This window comes from Castor canadensis, chromosome 4 (genome assembly GCF_047511655.1).
Source record: "Castor canadensis chromosome 4, mCasCan1.hap1v2, whole genome shotgun sequence".
Classification (NCBI taxonomy): Eukaryota; Metazoa; Chordata; class Mammalia; order Rodentia; family Castoridae; genus Castor; species Castor canadensis.
The window spans coordinates 133735904-133758466 of record NC_133389.1 but is presented as its reverse complement, the minus strand read 5'-3'; the positions used below and the strand labels follow the sequence as shown (position 1 = coordinate 133758466).

General features: G+C 38.9%; 1 protein-coding gene across 3 annotated transcripts in view; it reads left to right on the top strand.

Moving 5' to 3' along the window:
• The first annotated feature begins 5523 nt into the window (after positions 1-5523).
• Positions 5524-22563, top strand: part of Cerkl (CERK like autophagy regulator) — a 113980-nt gene continuing 96940 nt past the window's right edge. For all 3 annotated transcript variants that reach the window (XM_074071218.1, XM_020183235.2, XM_074071217.1), the window contains exon 1: positions 5524-5778. In XM_074071218.1, coding sequence (XP_073927319.1) covers positions 5562-5778 — 217 coding nt within the window. In that variant the 5' untranslated portion in view covers positions 5524-5561. The remainder of the gene's footprint in view (positions 5779-22563) is intronic.

The following is a 22563-nucleotide window of genomic DNA, read 5'->3' as shown; positions in this document are numbered from 1 at the left end:
GACTGACTTATTCCACTTAATATCATGATCTCCAGTTCCATCCATTGCCCTCTAGTGACATAATTTAATTCTTCTTTATGGCTAAGCAAAACTCCATTGTATATACATATATATATATATATATATATATATATATATATATGTATATACACCACATTTTCTTTATCTTGAGAACCTAGGCTAGTTGCATGTTTTGGTTGTTATGAATAGTGCTGCAATAAAATGTGTCTAGAGTAATGGTACTAATCTTTTTAGCAACCACACATGGACTTCTTTTTTGTCCACATTAAATTTTCAAACCTTTCTATACTACTTTTTGCTCCCAATTCTCACTGAAAATCTAGCTAAAAGCAGCCAACAATACCCATGCCACAGCATAAATATTGCATCAAATTTCCCCCATCAAATTAATTAGCCCATCACTTTTAAGCTCAGCCTTATGCAAAGTCTCAGGGCATGGGCAAAATGTAGAACAAGTTCTTTTCCAGAATATAACATGAATGGCCTTTAGTCCAGTCTCCATATGAAACCCCATCAGCATGGTTTTTGTTGTCCACATTCCTATCAGCATTCCAGTCTTCTGTGCTCCCACCAGAATCACCCATCAAGCTCTACTCTCAGTGTTCCGAGTTTCCTCTAGTCTGTTTCTCCAGATCTTTTCAAATTCTCCCCCACGTACTAGTTCCAAAGGCTTATGAATCTCATGGTCAGATGTGGTTACAGCAATGACCTCACTTCTTGGTACCAAATTTCTGTTAACCAACTTTTCATCACTGTGACAAAACACCTGAGATAATTAACTTAAAAGGTGGAAGGAATGATTTTAGCTCATGATTTTATTTGTTTCAGTCCATGGCTGGCTGGTTCATTGCCTTGGGCCTGAGGCAAACCAGAACGTTGTGGTAGTGGGAGCATGCAGCAAAGAAACCTGCTCACCTATTTGGGGTTTTGCAGATAGCAGAGAGAGGAGGCACCTGGGCACAAGATATACCCTTCTAGGAAACACCCCCAAAGAAATATTTCTTCCAATTAGACCCCACTTCAAAGTTTCTACCAGCTCCCAGTAATGCCATCAGCTAGCAACCAAGCCTTTAGTACGTGGCATTTGGTAGGCACTTTAGATCCAATTCATAACACCAACCATATTTCCTTATGACCTATTTCTATATGAATATGGTTTGTCAGCTCCTGCAGCTGTCTCTAGTATCCCTGAGTGTTTATGCTTATAAAAATATTGTTATTATTGTCTATTTTATTGTATAAATGGCTTTTATTATATGTTTCTCAAATGTAAATAGATGTATTTAAAGTTTTTAAATTATTTTTTCATAATTATACCATTGAGATTTTTGATCTTTTGGAACTTTAATCCTTTGGGATACCAACATATGATGTTTTGTCTTTTCGGATTATGGCTTAATCCCAATTTCTATGCATGAGTGCTAGTTTAACAGTATGTTGATTATGTTTGGAAGGGATTTGTTTAGGTCCAGAAATACCAAGTCTCCATCCTATTCTTAGAAATCCAAATCTGATTAGAAGACTATGTCTGTTGGCTTTGACATCTGGAGTATGTGTTACAAACAACTGAATATTTATATTAGCAAATAACCAGCAATATAGTTTTTTAAAATTCCAGTCTACAGAATATTTTTTAAGGCGTGGTCACTGGAGGTAGAATAAACTCTTACCATGATCCTATGAGAACATATGTGACTTGATTCTTACCCACCTGCTAAAACCTCATGTTCTACCATTTTTCTTTTGTTCTTACTATACTTGTGTCTTAGTACACTGGCCTTCTTTATATTCCTCAAATAAGTCATTCTCATTCAGAACTTTTGCTGTTATTGTTTACTCTGCTTGGAACACTTTTCAAGTGAGTTATGCTCATTATTTTTGAACCAGTCAGTAAATTCTCTGGCTTCTTTAGGCAAATGTGACTCTAATTCATTAAAAGTTCCTGTAATTTCATGAGCTGAAAGGAATGGCAATGCAGAGAAATGATAAGTTTTAAAACTGCAGTTTTTGTCATTGCTGTATCAATAGCCAATCTCTTTCTCAAAATTTGGCTTTCTATAGCTTTTATGCAGCATTTTTTCATGGGAATTATGGTTTTGGGGATTATAGCTTTCAGGATTTTATCATACAGGATTTTAATCTTTTAGGATTGGGCTTTAGGGATTTTAGTCTTTAGAGATTTTAGACTTTATGGATTTTGATCATTTTAGATTTCAACACTTGGAATTATAACATACAGGGTTGGGTCTTTGGGATGATAATTGGCACCCATATGAATCTCTTATGGGAAAAATGATCTTCAGGAACTAAGGGAAAAAATTGGGGGTGCCTTGACCTCATTTGAACAGATAAATGTTCAAGGAGTTCATTCACTGTTATAGATATTTATAACTCTATACTAGGATCTATGCTAGTTATTGGGAATTCAATAATGAATAAGATAAACTCCCTGCTGTCAAGGAGCTTATTTCTATAAATATCATCACCATCTACAATGTTACTCAATATTTACTAGCGTTTCTTATATAGTACTTCTGTTACTAAATGCATAAACTCATTCAATAGGAAAGCTAGATAATTAAGAACTAAATGCATAAAAATAAAAATATATAACAGGTAATAATTTTTGTAAAGAAATATAAAGCAAGGTATGATAGAGAGATGACTAGCAACTTGAAGATGTTTATGTCCTAATTCTTAGAACCCGTCAATATGCTATTTTAAGTAGCCAAAGGGACTTTGAAAATTCAATCGAGTTAAGGATTATCTAGGCAAGCCCAATGTGATCACACATTTCCTTATAAGAGGGAGGGAGAAAGATCAAATTCAGAGAAAGAGAGGAGATATAAGCAGAGAAGGGAAGATGCTAAACTGCTGGCTTCAAAGGAAGAAGTGACAGGAGTCCTTTTCTGTATTTTCTCAAGAAATTCAGGCAGTCTCTACAAGCTAGGGGAGGAGAGGACTTATTTCTCTCCCAGATGGAATGCAGGTGTGCTGACACCTTGATTTTTTTTTTTTTTGTCCAGTGAAATTGATTTTGGATTTCTGACCTCTAGGAATGCAAGGGAAGACAACACATTTGTTTCAAGTCACTGAGTTGAGATAATTTGTTATGCCAGTGATAGGAAACAAATACACAGTATTATAGGATGGTGGATTATGGAAGGTATTCAGGAATGATGTCTTGAGGAGGTGATCCTTAAACAAAGAAGTGAGTCATCTGCTTAGCTATGGGAAAGGGAGGAGGGGGCTCCAGCCAGGAACATTAAGGACTAATGCCCTAGGAAGGGACTATGCTGTGTGTCTGAGGACTGGCAGGAAGGCTTGTGTGACAGAACAAGGGGCAAGTGTTAGTAGGCATCTTGGAGAGGTACTCAGGGGCCTGATTATGTCCAATCTTTAGCCTTGCTAAGCATTTCAATTATATTCCAAGAGTGATAGGAAGTCTCTGAAAGGTATGAGAAGGGAGTGATATGATCTCCTCACTTTTAAAAGAACAATGCAACTGTGAGTGGAAAAGAGGCTCTAAGCTGAAAGTGCCAGTACAGGGGGAAGGGAAAGCCAAAAGGTGGAGGATGTTCACCTGAGTGGTGCAGAGTAGGATGAGAGCAGGCTGGAAGGAGCATATTTTGAAGATGGAGTGACAGGATTTGTTGGTGGGTTGGATGTGAAGTATGGGACAAAGAAGATGATGATATCAAGGATCTTAATGGCACTATCTGTTGATTTGAAATAATTTGGGACAAACATGTTTGTGGTGTGAAACTGTGAGTTTGATTTTAGGTGTGTCTCAGATGCTTATTGGACAGCCAAGTGGAGGTGACAGGTAGGCAAAGGTCCTAAGAAGTAACCATTGCCTTGGCTTTCATGAGTTTTTAAAATGCCAGTGAGAGTCAATCCTGCGGATTGCCTTACAGCTGTGAGTACAGAACTGCAAATCATCCTGTGAAGGGCACCAATCCCTTCCCCACCAATGACTGCTGAGTGAGCCACCTGAAGCCTGCATGGGGCTTAGCAGCAGCTGCACTTCTGCTCCAAGAAACAGCTCACAGCAATCAGATCAAAAGGAAGCTTTTTGCTTGCCCTGGAAGCCTGGGTATTTGTTTTTAGGGCATTGGCCAGGAAGAGTCCTAGCTTAATTGACACAAGAGCTTTATGTCTGAAAAGGATTTGGCGAGATCTACCAAGAGTCTGAGCAGAGTCTGGATAAGCAATTCTACAGTTAGCTCTTGTGTCTGACTTTGCAGTATGACCAAGATGAGAGAATGAGAAGTGGCTGCCTAGCTGATGGATTTGTTTAAATGCTACACACCAGGCCTAGATTCATAGCACTAGGAATTTAATTTTCCCTTAAGCTCCTGACTTTTTTTCCTACAGAGGATTATCAATTTATTAAAAAAAAAAAAAAGCAAAATATCTCCTGCACAGGGGTCTCATTTTCCCCGTGCCTGCTTTTCCATTACAAATTATTAATTACAAACTATTAGCTTCTTGTGCTGTTATACTACTTAGAGCAATGATTCTCATCTTTACCTAAATATTGTAATCACCTGAGAACCTTAAAAAATCCTGAAGTCTGGGTACTACCCCTGGAGATTCCAACTCAATTGTCTTCAAGTGTAGCCTGTACCACTAGATTTTCAAAAGCTCTCCAGGTAACTCTATTATGAAGCCAAGATAGAGAACACTAGCCTTCAAACTCTCTGCTTTGCAAATTAACAAATAATTTCAGGAACTCCAACTATCCGCAGAAAGTTAAAGGTGAGTGCCAGGGGCTGGTCTCCTTTTTTTCAAGTGACACTGCTTTACAGGTCTAGCCTTTTGGAGAACAAGCCTGCTGCTTGTAATCTGTACCCAGGAGTGCCAGATCCAGGGAGACTACAGAGGAGATATCTTGGGGAAGGTAGGACCCTGATTCTTACAACATGGAGGCACTTTCCCTTAATGCTAACTTTGTCAGATGCAAATTCATCAGTCCACGCCAGGGGTTTGGCGAGGTGAACCTGCATTCCATCCCAGCTGCCTAAAGATCAGCTCTTCCTGGCATGCAAACGTAGTTCCAAAGAGCCTCTGCTCTCCTGGGCGGCCTTCTGGAAAGGTGGACCTACAGGGGCTCCCACATCACCTAGTGGCTTCTTAGAAATGCAGTATTTGGGGCTCCCTTCTAGTGCTACTCTGTAAGAATCTGCATTTGAACAATATGCCCTGAGGAGGCTTGCGCTAGTCAAAGTTTGAGGAGTTCTGGTTTACACGACTCAGAATTATGCAGTGCGCTAAACCTACGGACCGTGAGTACTGAGCGGAGGAAGCCACCTTTTCCTCCTCCCGACCCGGGTCTTTGGTGGTGGCGAGTGGCTGACACTCAGGCTGCCCCGGCCAGGTGCAGGACGAGGCCCCGCCCGCGCGCCCCGCCTCCCTCTTGGCCTGGGCGGGACGTCGTTGCTGTGGCAGCGCCGGACGCTGCGGGAGCGTGACGGTCGCGGCGTCTACCACCTCCCGCAATCGCAAGGCCTCCCCGGACCCCAGCCCGCTGCGCCGCCATGCCCCGGGGCAGGCGCGGGAGCCGAGTGAGCGTCCTGGAGGCTGGCGGGGAGGAGGAGGCGCCCCCGGCGCGGTCACAGTGTCCGCAGCAGACCCAGGCGGCGGAGGAGCAGATCTTGCTCAGGGGCATCTTCGAGATCGGGAGGGGCAGCTGCGACGTGGTGCTCAGCGAGCGCACCCTGAGCTGGCGGCCCATTCAGCCCGAGCGCCCGGCAGGTGAGCCGCGTCCCCGTGCCCACGCCCCCTGCGCCGCCTCCCCGCCCGGGGCTCCTCCTCCTTCCCAGCTAGGAGTCCCCGGCCACCCAAGTCCTCCACTACCCGCCTCCCCCCGCTGACTTCCCGCCTGGTGCCTTGCCCCCACCGACGTCACCTTAGCTTCTGCTCCAGGCTCCAAAGGAAACCAGCAAAACTCAGGGGAGGAGATTGTCACACAAGGGAAGGTCACTCTCCGCTTCTCCAAACTGAAGTTTTAATCCCACTTCTGATGGCATACACAGTTCACAAAAATATGCCTGCACATGGGTTCTCTTTTTGCTGACTTCTGATCATTTAACTTCGTGCTTTGAGTTCCCGGGTTTTTCTAGTCCTCATGCTCCTTGTCACTATGGAGCTTGAAGGCTGCTTCAACTGCATTCTTGTAGACGTTTTGGATTTTAATGTTGGCTCTAGAGTATCTCATCAAAAATTTGAGATTTACTTGAATTTTTCAGTCGGCTTGAAATTTAGAAAATGCTATGCTGCTCCATGTAGCAATAGGTCTTCATCTAAAGATGACTTAATGGAAAATTTAGGAATATGGCACACAGTTTGTTTTAGCTAAATATGATTTGCAGGATTAGAAACAATCACCTTCCCCTGATGAAAAGCAAGGCACGGTGTGCCTTTATTCATGTTACAGAACAGAAGAAGTCATTTTTTGAAGTCTCTTGTTTAAACTTCTGATCAGGGACTCAGCACTGGCTATGAGAGTGAATTCTTTTATTTATTTATTTATCTATCTATTTTTATTAGGATATATTCATTGTTCAGGGGGGATTTATTGTGACAATTCCAAGTAGACTTACATTGTACATTGGTTTGATTGCCCCCACATCTCTCCCCCTGGACCTCCTCTCTGTCCCACTTCAAGGAATTGCAAGAGGTTTTGTTCTATTTCATATGGGTATATGAAGTCCGTCAACCATGTTCCTTCACCTTAATCTCCTTCATTCACCCTTCCTCCTCCTACACTACAAGTACCCCTCCCCAACCACACACTGTACCAATTTTATAGTCTTGTCTTTCCTTATAAACTTCTATGTCAGTGTTCAAAGGGGCTTCTCTATGTATCCTCACTTGATTATACTTTTTTTTGGTTTGTTCAACCCCTTCCATTACTCTCCCTTACCCCTTTCCTCCCCAACCCATTTTTGACAGCTTTCAATACACATTCTTGTGTCCTCTACTTTCACAGATGTTATGTTTTATGATATTGTTGATGCTTTCTTTTTTCCTTTCCCTCCTTCCCCAAGCTCCATAAAGTACTTCCACTATTACCAACATGTTCTACATATGAGTTGTATATGATCATGTTTTTTTGCATGTATATGTTTATCTTTTGGATCTATTTTCCACATATGAGAGAGAACATGTGGCTTTTGTCTTTCTGAACCTGGCTTATTTCACTTAACATGATGTCCTGCTATTGCATTCATTTACCTTCAAGCCGTTCCTTATGGCTGTATATGTAACATATTTTCTTCATTCATCAGTTGTAGGGCATCTAGGTTTTTCCATAGCTTAGATATTGTGACTAGTGCTGTGATATACATCAGTGTGCAAGTGTCTCTGTTGTATCCTGAATTAGATTCCTTTGGGTAGATGCTCAGGAATGGTATCACTCGATCATAGGGCAGTTCTATCTTCAGCTTTTTGAGGACTCTCCATACTGCTTTCCATAATGGTTGGACTAATTTGCATTCCCACCAGCAGTGCATAAGGGGTCCTGTTTTGCCACATCCTTGCCAGCATTTGTTGTTTTTGCCCTTGAATATGGCCATTCTAACTGGGATGAGATTAAATCCTAGTGTAGTTTTGATTTGCATCTCTTTTATAGTCAGGGAAGTTGAACTTTTTTCATGTATTAATTGGCTATTTGTTATGAGTATAAATTCTGCCTCTGCTGCATATGCAATGATGGTCACTTAACTGAAGCTACTGTTGACTTTAATTAAGATGTTGTCAGGTGTTTTGAAAACCCAGGATGAAATATTTGCTTGAACCTTTGAAGTCACAAGCAAGTGTCATGGTATAGAATTAGCTCAAGCTGACTTAAAGACTAATAGAATATGGGATATATAAGTATATAATTAGAGTTTAGATTAGCTCAAAGAGCCAATTTAACTTACAATGAAGCTAAAATACTATAGAATTAAAACAAGACATTGTGCAATGAGAGGCCACCCAAATCAGTGTGGCAGAGCTTGTACACAAAAGCAAATAATGACATGCAAAAAGAAATGCTGTTTTATATTGAGTGGTGATTGAGGAAAAATAGGTTTAATTAGCACTCCTGGTAATAGAATTTTAAGACATCTTGACAGTTTTACAACTCTCAAGTTTGCAAGTGCTGATTTTTTGTTTAATTTTGCCCTAAAACCCTTTGGTTTTCTTTTCCTTCACATGAGTGTACTACATTTTCTTAGCAATTAACACCTGATATTTAAACTACTTTGGGCCTCTCAAATTGGAGCCATAGAAGCCTAGCACCCCAGTAAGTACTTCTATTTATAGAAAAAACCAAGAGGTGTTTTATTTAGATAAAACAAGTGGGAAAAGAGAAGATATTAAAAGATGATATAAAAGAAGTACTCCCTGATGTTGAATTAGCTTAGATGTGAGTGATGAAAGGCAAGCGAAACTGGGTCAGAGAATGGAGGAGAAACTACATTCAAGGTTACCATACTTGGGAGGACATAGTGAGGTAGGACTTGGAAGGGGAGATCATAACTGTTGCTGGTTGGCAGGTGACTAATTGTCCCAGGAAGGGTGGGGATAGGGTAAGGAGGTCTCTGGACATTATTAGATCATAATACAAGATGTTTTCGAGACCACCTAGTTTTAAACCTGATAGTGCGTTTGTTTTCAATGATGAAATAAAATACCATGTGATCTTTCCCTAATTTTCCATCTTGAACAATGAGCAAAGACACTAATGTATTTTATGAGGGCTATCACTGCCAAAGTTACAACTAATTGATGGTCTTGCTGGCAGAGTAAATGATATAGCCATAGCAATTTTAGTTCTCTTTATTGGGTTCAAGGGTGACTTGGAATAATGGGTGTGTTACTCTTCCCTGTAGAAGTGAGGCTTGTGAGGAGACCCAACAAATCAAGGTGGGAGGCTTACCCACCAGCACTTATTTTGGGTCTTTTTAATAGAGGAAATGTTTTCAGTTTAATACATTAGATCTAGTCAATGAAGGTAGTAACTTGGGTAGTAGTTATTTTATCAACAAATTAGAGATTTTGATATTTAGTGCTATGATACTTTGCTAGATGCTATGAAGATGTAACATGGTGACCTGGTGTCTTTGCCTTCATGAGACTTTTACCTTTTAGAAAGATATATGGTTCTGACTGTATGTCACCAATCATTCATTCATTAAACATTAAACGACTAGTGTGTTTTGAGAAGTAGTATGAAGATCCATGCGATGTGAGCCTTGTCTTTAAGGATTTCAGTGTGTTCATATGCAAGTGATAATCTGTTTTAGACAAGAGTATTATCATGGAGGATCATTTTCTATTTAAGTCCCTTCTTTCACAAAAAACTGAGTTAAAAAAAACAGTAAAAAAAGCTGAGGGTTTATGTGTTGTGTTAGTTTACTAGGAATGTAATAAATTTTCTCAAACATGGCTTAAAACAGCAAGAGTCTATTCTTTCACAGTTCTCCAGACCAAAAATCAGAAATCAAGATGTCAGTAGGGGAACAGGGGTATAGCTCAAGTGGTGGTTGAGTGCTTGCTTAGTGTTTACCCCATCTTGGGTTTGATCACCACTCTCTGAAGGCTCTGAGAATCTTTCCTTGCCTCTTTCAGCTTTGCTATCTCCTGGCATTTCTTGGCTTGTGGCAGCATACCTCCAATGTTTCTGTGTGTCTTCACATGGCCTTCTTTTCTGTGTGTCTCTGTGCTACTTTCCCTTCTTATAAAGACAGTCGTCATTGGATTTAAGAACCTCCCTGAATGTAGTATGTATTAAAATCTTTAACTTAATTATATCAGCAGTCCATTTCCCAATATAGTAATATTCAAGGATCCAGATATGAATTTTGGGGGCCACTATTCAAGTCACTAAAGGTGTAATGGGAATGGGGGAAAATTCTGGGTTGAAGAAATAAAATAAAGGCCTTTTTCTGGGAATAGTGACTGGTAACATCTGTGAGAGTGTAACAAGAAGAGAATAATTCACAAGTAAATACAGCCCTGAAGACAAAAATAATGAGGTCGATTTTATAAAAATTAATACTTTATTATTATTATTTTTTGAAATGCTGAGGATTGAACTCAAGTCCTTATGAATGCTAGGCAAGAGTTCTACCACTGAACTACATCCCCAGTGCTGAAGTTAAGGTTTTATTTAGTAGAAAATATGAAAATTTCCCATTTTTCTTCCATCGTACTCTGTTGTATGACTTCTTTGTCCCAAGTCCTGCCATGGGTGATGGTCTACCACCATGTCTATGGAAACTTCCGACCTTCTAGACTCCTTCCATTCTAGTGCGCTTCGCCTTCATGTTTGTCTCCCCCCATGGCTACAGTGCAGATGTTTGTCATCTCTCTCTCTTTTTTTTTTTAAGTTGGTTGTTTAAAAATTTATTAGTTTTTTTACAGTTAACTTTGAGAGTGATATATTAAATTAGCCCTTTGAATTTTTTATTTTTTAATTTAATTTTATTTTTAATTTTTATTTTATTCATATGTGCATATAGTGTTTGGGTCATTTCTTCCCCCTTCCCCCGCCCCCTCCCTTACCTACCCTGGCCTCTCCCTCTCCCCCACTACACCCTCACTACCAGGCATAAACTATTTTGCCCTTACCTCTAATTTTGTTGAAGAGAGAGTATAAGCAATAATAGGAAGGAACAAGGGGTTTTGCTGGTTGAGATAAGGATAGCTATACAGGGCATTGACTCACATTGATTTCCTGTGCATATGTGTTACCTTCTAAGTTAATTCTTCTTGATCTAACCTTTTCTCTAGTTCCTGGTCCCCTTTTCCTATTGGCCTCAGTTGCTTTAAAGTTGTCATCTCTTAAAGTCAACCCATTCCATCTCTTCAGCTCCAGAAGGTTCTTTGTCTCATCTTTCTTAGGTTTCGGCCTTCCTTCTCTATTCATCTTTTACTTAAACACAGTGAGATGTTCAGGACTGGCCAATCCTATCTGTCCCCTCCCTTGATCTTCTGTGCTTTTCTTTCTAGCTACTACCCTGCCTCCTTTCTCATTTGCTCTGTTAAACTCCTAAAATTGTTTTACCCTAACCGCCTCCACTGATTTACTCCTGAATTGTACCTCAACCCTCAGAGTACTGGCTTTGCTCCTTCTTATTGCCCAAACAAAGGGAAATTTTAGCCCTTACCTTTTTGGATTTCTCCTTCACTTGACTTTGACTCATCTCCCTTGGCTTCTTATCAGTGTTCCATGGCCTTCATTCTGTCTCCTTGTCAAGGAGTCTGGTATGTTGTTGCTTGTCGTGTGCTTTCTGGGAAGTATTGCCCACTATTGTTCTCAGTTTCCATTATTTACGTTCAGGAGTGCCACAAATTCGGCATGTGTATAAGAAGAGTAACCTGCCTTGCTCCTTAGAATAATTCTTGCTCTTGTATTCTCTATAGAACTCACAACTGATTTAGATTTAGTATATTTAAATTTGCTTTTGAGATTGTTTAGGTCATGCTAAAGCAATAAGGGTGAGAACCAGAATTCTTATAGCTTATGCTTCATGGATCACAAAGTTGCATATGTAGTAAATTTTTGTCTTAATATGTGGACTATATAAAAAGTTATCTGGAATGTTATCTAAGGCAGTATTCTGGGGGTAACCCCAGCCTCTCTGTCCCTCACTCACTGCTTTAATCAACCAGAAATCTTACCTCCTCTGTTTGCTAAGTGTTTATCAAATTTACCTTCCTTCTCTGTCCAGCCAGTCATGGCCCCTGCTCAAGCCTTTATAATCTCTCACTTAGTCTACTCTGTCTTCATCATTCAGCTTGTGCTCAAATGTTACCTTCTTAGTGAGGCTTTTCTTAATGACTTACTTAAAATTCCCTTCTGCATACTTTGTGACTCCTTCTAACTTCTAGTTTTCAATGGAATTTATCTTTTCATATGCTATGTAATTGCTATTGCCTGTCTTGCTCATAATCACCAGGGATTTTTGTGCATTATTGGCTGTCCTAATAAGAAACCAATTTGTGTTACAGTGACTTAGAAGAGTTTTTAAAAGGCTGCTTGGTAGTCTCCCCTTATCTGAGGTTTCACTTTCCATGGTTTATTAGTAACCCATGAAAAGATTAAATGGAAAATTCCAAAAACTAAACACTTCATAAACTTTAAATTATGTGTTTAAGTAACATGATGAAATTTTGTCCCAGCCTGCTCCATCTCACCTGGCACACGAATCATTCCTTTGTCCAACGTGTCCATGCTGTGTGTATTACTTGCCTGATTGTCACTGCTCTCAGTTATCAGATCAACTGTTGTGGTATTGCAGTACTTGATTTGGGGTCAGGAACACTTATACTTTCAGGCACTCATAAAAGAGGTGGTCTTGGAGCATATTCCCAATAGAAAAGGAGGACTACTTTATTTATAAAGGTAGGATGTGAGGATAGTGGGGTACTTTTACAATTAGTAATAATGGGCAGGTGATAGGATTCTTAGGCCTCAGAGGGCAAAGTGAAGGAGCAGGGGCCTGAGCCTGGATTTAGGGGACTATCTGGAAGAGGCCCTAGATAAGAGCTGTGATTTTATTTTTTCAACCCATCTTGCAGGGAAGGAGGTGGGACTAATTTACTTGTACTCTTTCTTTCCTGTCCCACACTACCGTCTAAAATCAACTAGCAGGCAGAGATTGAAGGAACTCTTTGGAGTTGTCCATACAGTGTAGCGTGCCAGGGGATCGAGCAGGTGTTTTGTTTATTGTCAGCACCTCAAAGAGTGCTAGGTACATGAATAATCAATATTTGTGGAACAAATTTGTTTGTATTGATTTATTGGTATTGATTACCACACACCTATTCAATACCAGCTTCTCATCACCGATAGACACGGTATCCCCACTCTCCTTCCCCCTGTTTAAAGATCAGAACTGTTTTAAAAATACTCAAATGACTCCCTAATATATAACAGACAAAAGCGGATTGGCTAGTAGGTAACAGACCTTGTGTGTGTTCCCTTGAGTTTCCTCTTCTCCTAGTGGAAATAGGACTGCTCTGTTGAAAACCCACTGGAGGATGTGAGACCTATCCTTAACATGGTGTGTGATCTCTGGGCTTGCCTATCTCTCAATCTTTATTTTTCAGTACTTTTCTCATACTTTACCTCCATATAATAGAAAATATTTCTTTCTTTTTGGTCAACTTACTTTTTTTGAGGTACTGGAGTTCAAACTGATAGACTTGTGCTTGCTAGGCAGGTGTGCTGCCACTTAACCCATGCCTCCAGCCCTCTTTATATTGCTTATTTTTGTGGTAGGGTCTCACTTTATGCCTGGGGTGGCCAGACTGAGATCCTTCTATTCTTGCTTCCTCTCATAGATGAGATGGCAGGTGTGCACCACCACAACCAGCCATTGCTTGAGATGGGGGGTCTCAGGAACTTTCTGCCAGGGCATCCTTGACCCATGATCTTCCCATCTCTACATCCTAAACAGCTAGGATTATAGGTATGAGCCATGGTGCCCAGCTAGGAACAATTTCAAATAATTTATTTGTTTTACCTTATTGTTCCAGCTACTGGGTATTGGCTTCCTTTGTGCTTCTGTTTTGAATGCTTACATATTTATAATCATTAAAACTTAATGAAGAGTCATTATGATTATTTTCTCTCTTTAGGCATAATTGGATTTTGTACACTGAGTCATTGAATAAAGCTTTATTTTCCATCAGATGGCAAATGTCTTCAGGGTCAGCTTCTCACTTTTCTATGATTTCTAATGCAGGAATCAATGCTGGCCCATCTCTCTATTGTTAGGGACATAGCTGGGAGGTTCCGTTTTGCTCAGCTGCAGGGTAAAATTCTCAGGATGCCACCACTATAAACTATGTGTACCAAAAGATGTTATCAGTTCAGAAAGAAATTTTTAAAAAATGCCTGATGATCTTTCTATTAGAGTTTCAGATAATGGCCATTTTACTTTAAAAAAATTTACATGAATTTATTCATGCTGACATGAGGCACTTGTTGAGCTAGTTGTCTGTAACCTATAAAAGAGCAAAATCCTAAAGAAATGAGAGGTAGATCAGGTGAGATTTTTTGAGGTCAAATATGAAAGGTCTGAAAAATCTGGGTCATGGGACTTTGCCAAGGCAGAGCAGGTCAAGTGTAGGGCCTAGGTCCCCACCTGGTACTAGGACTGGCTGCGAGATGCAAAAAGCAATAAGAAGGCTCAGAAAGGGGATATGGGCAGATGCCATAGAGTAATTTGCATATTTTGTAATGTAGCCATTTAGCCTATGATATTCCTGGATCAGATGTTTTCGGAGTTCAATATTTTCAGAACCATCACTGATCACCTCCTGTATTGTTATCAAACTTGGCCAATGACAAACTTCTGAGAACATGGGTATAGCAAGTGGTAAGTTCTTATTTGAAATGTTAGATTGAAGCAGGACACACAAGTATTTTTTGTGCATCCCCAAGTAGGATGTCATAAAACAAAAGCTACTGATGAAGAGAGCAAGTAATGGATGGCATTAGACAATATTAAGCTCATGTTTCAATATACTTAAGCATGGTGCATTTAGGGATCTCTGTAATACATGCCACATGCCCACAGTGCTGTCTCAAACTGGGAACATGTATCTTCGCTGCTCTTTCTCAGAGCTGGAAAATGAGGGCCCTAGAGGGACTGAAAAGTATTATACACATTTCTGTGCTGATACATGAGCTTTAGAGTAAAAGTTTCACAAGTAAGTCTTACCATTGTTAGTGAGAGTCTCTCTGATATTCTGTTTTCATTACAAACACATGCTGTTCTGACTCATAATTAACTTCATAATTTCTTAAAGGATAGCACCTTGAGTATAAGAACACTCTGCCAGGTCTTCATTAACCTCCCTCCCTGTGCTGTCTGTAATCTGCTCCCATCTGTGAACAGGTTTCATGAGTAGGCACCACAGCCCCTGACATCTTGTCTCTGCAAATGGCAAGGTAACTTGGGCAAGTGAGTTAACTCCTCTGAATTACTGTTTATTCACCTGCAAAATGAGGGACTTGTATTATATTGTCTGGAAATACTATCAGTTCTGACCACCTGTGAAGTTGCATTTTAAAGAAAAACCCTGGGCATTTTTGTCCAATTAATGAAATCTGAGTGAGGTTTGACTGGTCAATGGGTCAACCTTCTGGTGTATGTGGAGGAGTATTATATTCTACAGCAGGAACTTCTCAGCCCAAATGAATTTCTCATTAGAAGAACCACAAGGGAAATACAGGCCCTTTGCTTCCCCTCCTCATGTCAGGACACACTAATGAGATGTGGACAATTGCTTCTTCACAGAAGAAAGAAATCATTTGGAAGGAAAGAAATCATTTTCTGAAAGAAAAGAGTTGGCCAAGGCTAGGTGCAAGCAGAGTTTTGATCATGGACAAAAGGACTAGCTCATTCTTCATTCTATTTCATTTTTATTGTACTCTCTTCTAAACTTCTAAGCAAAGAATTTTTATCTGGTTAGTGTTAGAAACATGTTAGTATTTCAAATATTTTTAAAAATAAAATGAGAGCATCTAATCTTAATTGGGATTTGTGCCTGTTTTTTATATTTTTACTCTCTTAGGTTATACAATTTCAAGTTACATTTTTTTCAAAAAATGATTTCTACCACAGCTCTCAAGTCAGCTGAATTAGAGCAATCATGAGAAAAATCTGTGAAAGCTGAGCTTCAAAATATAGTCTTGAAAGTGTTTCTTACTGTTATAAGAGAGTCAAAATAATTTCCTTGAGTTTTAACTTTATATAAACACATTTACGTACCAGAAACTTAGCAATGAGAAAGATGTGAAAATAAGAAAAAGAACCCTAATCAGTCTTAAGACAGTAAGAGTTAGTGACTATGTGGGACTTAGCAGAGCAGGGTATATTCTGAGTATTAATCTGCTAAGCTGTTTGGGAACAGATGTATGTGAAACAGATACCCGGTGTTCTGTTGTGTACATCCAAACTGAGACATCTGTCAGTGGACCGTGTGGTCAGAAATAATGGAAGCAGGGGTTAAACCCCCCAAATGACCTATTACTCATGTGAATTATTGAAGGACTAATTACTCAGTAAGACACCATGCTTTGATTTATCAGTCTACACATTAATAAGAAAGGGCCTCTTTTAAAAAAAAATTGTGTGTTTTGAAGCTGTCAACTTTGGAGAAAAATTTTAAAAGTAGATAGGAAGATTAAAGTTTATCTCCTAACTATGTACAATCTGCTTATAAAGTTTTTACATGTTTGAGAGTCTATTAGTCTATCATTTATTTCCCAAGACTTTAGTGTTTTCTTCAGATAAATTGGTCCTCAGAACAACAAATGTAGAGTGACTTCTCTCAAGCAGGATTGCCTGCAAGACTTTCTGTGATGATGGGGAGGCTTTATATTTGAACTGGCCTGTACAGTTACCACCAGCTTCCTGTAGCTATTGGACACCAGAAATTTGGGTAGTGTGACTATAGAGCTGAATTTTTTAAATGGTATTTATTTATTTATATTCATATTTGCATACAATGTTTGGGTCATTTCTCCCCTCCTCCCCTACCCCCGCCTTTACCCCCCTGTCCCCTCCCTCTAAAATGATATTTAATTTTAATTAATTTAAGTCTAATAGCTCCATGTGGCTAGTAGCAGCAACATTAGAGGATGCAGCTCTAACACATGGGAAGTTAAAAATATTTATTTCCAAGGTGGGGGTATGGCTTAGTGATAGAGCCATGCCTGGCATTTGTGAGGCACTGGGTTCAACCCCTAGCACTGTGAGAAAAAAAAAGTTTATTTTCCTTTATTCTTAGGCTTTAGTTTTAACCTTTATTTCTATATAGAAAGGAAGGTAACATTCAAAAAAATTCACACTAATATAGAACTGATATAGTTATATAATTTTAGCAGACTGTTTACTGACAAAGCAACTCAGTTTATAGGCCAACATGATAGAGCCCTTTAAATAGTTTGTGTAACCAGTCATAGTGAAACACACCCCAACTACTTGGGAAGGAGAGCTCCTAGAATCACAGTTTGAGGTCAGCCCAAGCAAAAAGTTTGTGAGATCCCATCTCAACTAACAAGCCTGGCATGAAGGAGTATACTTGTGGTCTAGGCTACATGGAGGCAAATAGGAAGGAGGATCACAGTCCAAGGCCAGCTAGGGCAAAAACATGACAAGCTATTTGAAAAAAATCTGAAAACAAAAATGGCCTGGGGTATGACTCAAGTGGTAGAGCACTTGCCTAGCAAGCACCAGGGCCCAAGTTCAAACCCTAGTACCACCCAAAAGTGTTTACAAAAACATAATTTTATTGTTATTTTTAGATTGTCTAATTGTAAAGTTGAGGTCTTATGTATAAAAATCATTGCAGTATTCCTCATGGTCATTGTGATGTATTGTTGAACTGAAATTTGGCAAACAATCTTTTTCTTATAAGAATAGTATATTTGAATGGTTACTATCTTAGCTGGTATACTCCGACCCCATGGAAGTATGTAGACTATTATTCCTAAAAAATGATACAACCATGGGGTACCTTCTGAAGACACAGCACTTTAAAAAATGTATCCACTTTTTTGTCCCCTTTCTCTCTCCCCTTCCCCCACTGCCACAGTACCCTTTGGGGAGTGAACTGGCACAGAATTATTGCCCTCAGTGTGGGAATCAGTACTTTCACTGAAGCCAAGGAACATACAAATGAGAGTCAGATGGGCTGGGTCAATGTCTGTAAACCAGAGAGGGTGATCTAGATGTCACTGTCCAGAGAAGAAAGTCCTGAAGCAAATTTCAGAAATGTAAATATGACAAAGCTAAAGATTCAAAGAGTCAGGACCCTGGACATAGAGGGTAACAGAGCATTTAGGGGTAGAGGGAGACACTTACCTGGATAGGGCATTTTTGTACCCACTGTAATTTGGCAGAATGAACCATGAACCATTCTTGTTTTAAAGGACAAGAAATGGAGTAGATGTAATTCATTGCAGTTGTGTGATGCCAATATTAGGACACTCATCAGAATATGATACTGTTTTTGTAATAATCTATTTGAGTGGATTATTAGATTACATTTCAGACATTGATAAGTCTACAGGCACCTTCAATGTCTTAAACACAGATGTCTCTAAGGCTTTCTATATGATGGAATTCCTGCCAAACTTTCATAAGCACTGTGCCAATGGTAGGGTACAGTATGCTGAGCCAGATGGGGGGTGTGGGATGTGTGATAAGCAAAGGTAAGGAGCTTTTAGTAGCTATGACTCTGTGTATGCGCTTGTGATTTCCAAAATTTATATATGTTAGAGGAAGTAAAAGAGAAAGAAGGGATGAAAATAAAGGAAAAGGAGTCATAGAGAGTTAAAACTTATGCTAACTATTGACATACTCACTAGAATTTGAGGATCCTTCATGTTGCAAATAGCTGAATCCAGAGGTAGCAAAGTAGGCAGGTGGAATACAGACAAAACATCAAAAAGTAACTAGTTGGTAAGCTTTTCTTTCTTTTTGCATCATTAACATAATGCTGAGGACTTATGGTAAACTTAAAGATAAGTCTAAAATAATGTACCAGCTGGTATCAGGATATTCCTGTGTAGTCTCCAAGATTTTCATCAGAAACGGTTGTGGAAGCTAGCACTGCTGCTTCACAACAGTGCCCAGCACTTGGCTGGAAATAGTGACCATGTAGTGGTGTTTGCTCTGCCAGGTCCACCAAGAAGTATCTTATGTTGTTCAACTTTCCCAACAGAGCTATAGTCTAGACAGGATATTTTTAATTCTTAAACCCAAGGACATTAAATAGCTTGGCTAAGGTCATACTAATAATGGAGTTGCTGAGGTAGAATAGCAGAGCATTTGGATGTTTAGGAAGCCTGGCAGTCTGACCAGACAGCCTGCATTAGGTTATGTACTTCCCAGTCAAGCAAGCAAGAATTCCTCCAGTGCCTTCAAAAGTCTGTCCTGCATCCCAGGCAGGGGTAGTAAAGCTTCATGGTCCAACCAAAATTAAAAATATTTAAAGCAGTTGTTGTTTGACTTGTTTTGGCCTTTAAGACCATTCCATCAGAGACAGTTTATTTCATTTCTCTGCCACTTATAATTTCTGAGTAAATGAAGAAAACAGAAAGAAAGGGGAATTTAAAAAAAGATTTAAAAATCCCAATATTATATTATAGAAACCACCAAACATATCCCAAAGCTTAAGGAATACATAAGCATGCATGTATGTCATACATTATTGGATTTAAACAATTTTCAACTTTGTTTTATTTATGCCCTACCCATTTCTCTTTTCTCCCTGAAATTATTGGAAGCAGTTCCTAAGTGTCATATATTTTCACCTGTGGACATTTCAGCATGCTTCTCTGGGAAAAAAGGATTAAAAATACAATCACAAGAAACTTGTTCCAAGTTAGTGTCACTTCTTTATGCCTTTGGATATCCAGTGTTCATATTCCCTCAATAGTTTCCTCTTTCTTACATAAGTCAATATTGAAATATGATCTGTATTCCATATGTTTTAAATCTTGTAATCTACAGATTCTTCTGTTTTTTTAAAACATTTTTTGTTCTTTTATTTTTTTCCTGCAATTTATTTTTTGAACAAACTGGTTTGTCTGGTTTCCCATAAAAGTATGAAATGTTTATTGGAGTGAATGTCTGTGAAAGAAAAAAGCTGGAAGAAGCAGCCTAGCAGCTTCAGACTCAGATGTCAGTCTGGTTCGTGTAAGGGGAGGGGAAGCAGGGAATGAAGCCAAATCTCACTCTTGGGCTGCATGCTACCCAACTGCCCAGAAGGTGTGTGACCTCAGCTCCAAGGTTGAGATGGAATGAGGGTATCATTAGCTGGAGCCCATCAGTTAACTGCACTTCTGTAGTAGAATGGCAAGTAAGCCCCAGTGACTGATGAGGCTTGTGGTGATGATTATGACTCAGGGAGAACTGTCCTCACCACCTGGAAGTGACTGCTAGCTGGAAGGAGAGGACCCAGCTTGAACCTTTTCAAAACTATTCACCTGCCCCAGGCCCTGCTGAAAACCTATTTTGGATTCCCTTTTTCTAGAGTGCTTCTCCTGTTCTGAGCCCTATAAATAAATAAATGTGCTTCCATGGAAAAAAAAAAAAAAAAAAAAAAAAAAATGAAGAAGAAGAAAAAGAACAACTGATGGAATTAAACATCACAAATACACTGTATTTCAGTTCCCAGAAATGACCATGCTTACCAGTTATCAAGTTTGTCCTGTTTTGGATTTTTGGATCAACTTGACCTCTTAGTCCTTTTGACATTCCCTCAGCTATGCCTGGCAGTTTCCTAGCTTTCTGGACTGGTAAAGTATTCCAGGCTCATATTGAACATTTCATGCTTCAGACATGGTGTTAACCCTATCATGGAAGATACTTTTTATGATAGTGGTATTTAGAACCCTAAGCATACTCATTTCTAAGACTTCCCCTATGTAACTCTTGGTACTTAGGTTTTCCAGAGAACAGAGCTAGGAATTATGTTAAGGAACACCTCTTATGTGCTGGGGTCTCTGATAGATTCCATAATTTCTACCTCAAGGTGGTCGCAATCTACCAGAAGATATATCAGTAAAAGAGTAACTATGTGATGTAGTTTATATGCAGTTGAGGTATTACTTACAGGACATACAAATGACCATGGAAAAATAGCTAAAAGGAAAAAAAATCATCCTGTTAAGTGGGTAGAAAGGGATGTAAGGGAAAGTGACAGAGGGATGCGAGGATAAATTTGAATGTGGACTCTGAATCCTGATTAGGAGTTAGCAGCATAGACAAAGGGCTTATGAGACCAATTTAAGAAATGCATTTTGGGAAAAAAATGTCAGGTGAGTATTTTTCAGCCTATTTGGAAAATAAGAACATAGACACATGTGCCTTGTGATCAGTCAATACCATAGTAGGAAGTTATCTTAACCTCAGTGTTGAATAAGGGGATATTAAAATCTGGATGCTAATGGAGATCAGGTTATTTTGTTGTTTCTTATTTGTTATTTCTTAGATGAGTCTGGCTTCTAGAAAGGCAACTATGATGGTAGGATAGATGATGGCTTTGCCAGTGCAAGAGACTGTATGCCAGAAAATCAGGAGGAAGCGTGAATAGACCAGTGAAAGGAAGGGGTATTGTCAGAATTTAAAGGATGTAGGGCTTGAGGAAAAAGAAAGAAACGATGATGTGAGATTTTCAGCATGAACAATGGGATGGATAGTGATACTACTTAAATTGATTCTCAAATCAGCAGAATATGAAGCATCTTATTTGAAATGTATTCTACCAAAACCTCAGCATCAAATGTGCCAGTGACTAGCAACATGTCCAACACAAGGGAAATTGCTTGACAAAGTGCATAAACTGAAGAAATGGCTCCTAAAGGACTGTAAGTTGAACCCCATCAAGCCTAAGATCTGTGTTTGCTCTAAGCCTCAGGCACTCCCCTGCTGTATCCTGTTTCTTATTAGAGCAGAGTCTGCTGCTGATGAATAAATGCAATTTAAAGCTTTCTAATTTCAGAAAAATATTTTTCAGCAAAGTTATGATCTTTGAACAGTCTCCATATTTAGGTATTATTAAAAAGTAAGAAGTTATTGAAATAGCAATTTGTAAATATGTCAGCTTTTATATGTAGAAAATAACTATTTTTACCATTTTAAACATAGAAAAAGTTCATTTACTTCTTAAAATTTACATGTTGATTTTTTTTTGATTTAACACAAATTTACCCCAAATTAAGTTTTGAAGTTTACTAAATGTTTCAAGCACATAATTCAAAGCACTTTTGGTATCCATCTGTGCAGGAAGAATAAGATCAATAAAGTTGAACAGCTGTTAGCGTGTATTGGTTTTCTTATATTTTAAGTATGTTTTCATGTTTTAAAAGTGTAAAGAGATGATAATATATGGTTTGTTGTAGTTTTCATTATACAAATAAAAACTTACTACAGTTAAAATCTTGGTGGACATTTTACAAGTCCCATTCATATCCTGCTTATAAGTAAATATCTCACTTAAATACTTAAGTGAACTCTTTTTTCAAAATTGTTTCATATCCCACTTATATTTAGATATTTCACTTAAATATTTATATAGTAAGCCTTTCTTCAAAGTTGTAGAAATAGAATTTTTTGTAAAAATCTCATTTCTTAAATTTAGCAATTTTCATGTTTAGGCAGAAAATACACATCACTAACTTCTGAACCAATGACAAATGTTTCATTTTCCAGCTGGTTTGAAAGTTCTGCATTAGGACCAAACCTACTCTTGTTATTGGAAACATCTTGGAAATATCCTATGGGTGAACCTTATTTTTCTGAAGTCTTCTTAGAACTTGAATATCTTCTTAGGTGCCTGCTTGACTCTTCTTGCATTCAATTCTTCTCCATGGAAAATAACATTCATTGAAACCCTAAAGTGTAATACATGAATCCCACTAATTAGTATGGAAATCTCTGGAATGCCTTTTGGTTTTGGCTTTTTAAAGCCCTTCAGTCAATAACATTTAATTAGTATCTATTGTGTACATTGCCCTGTTTT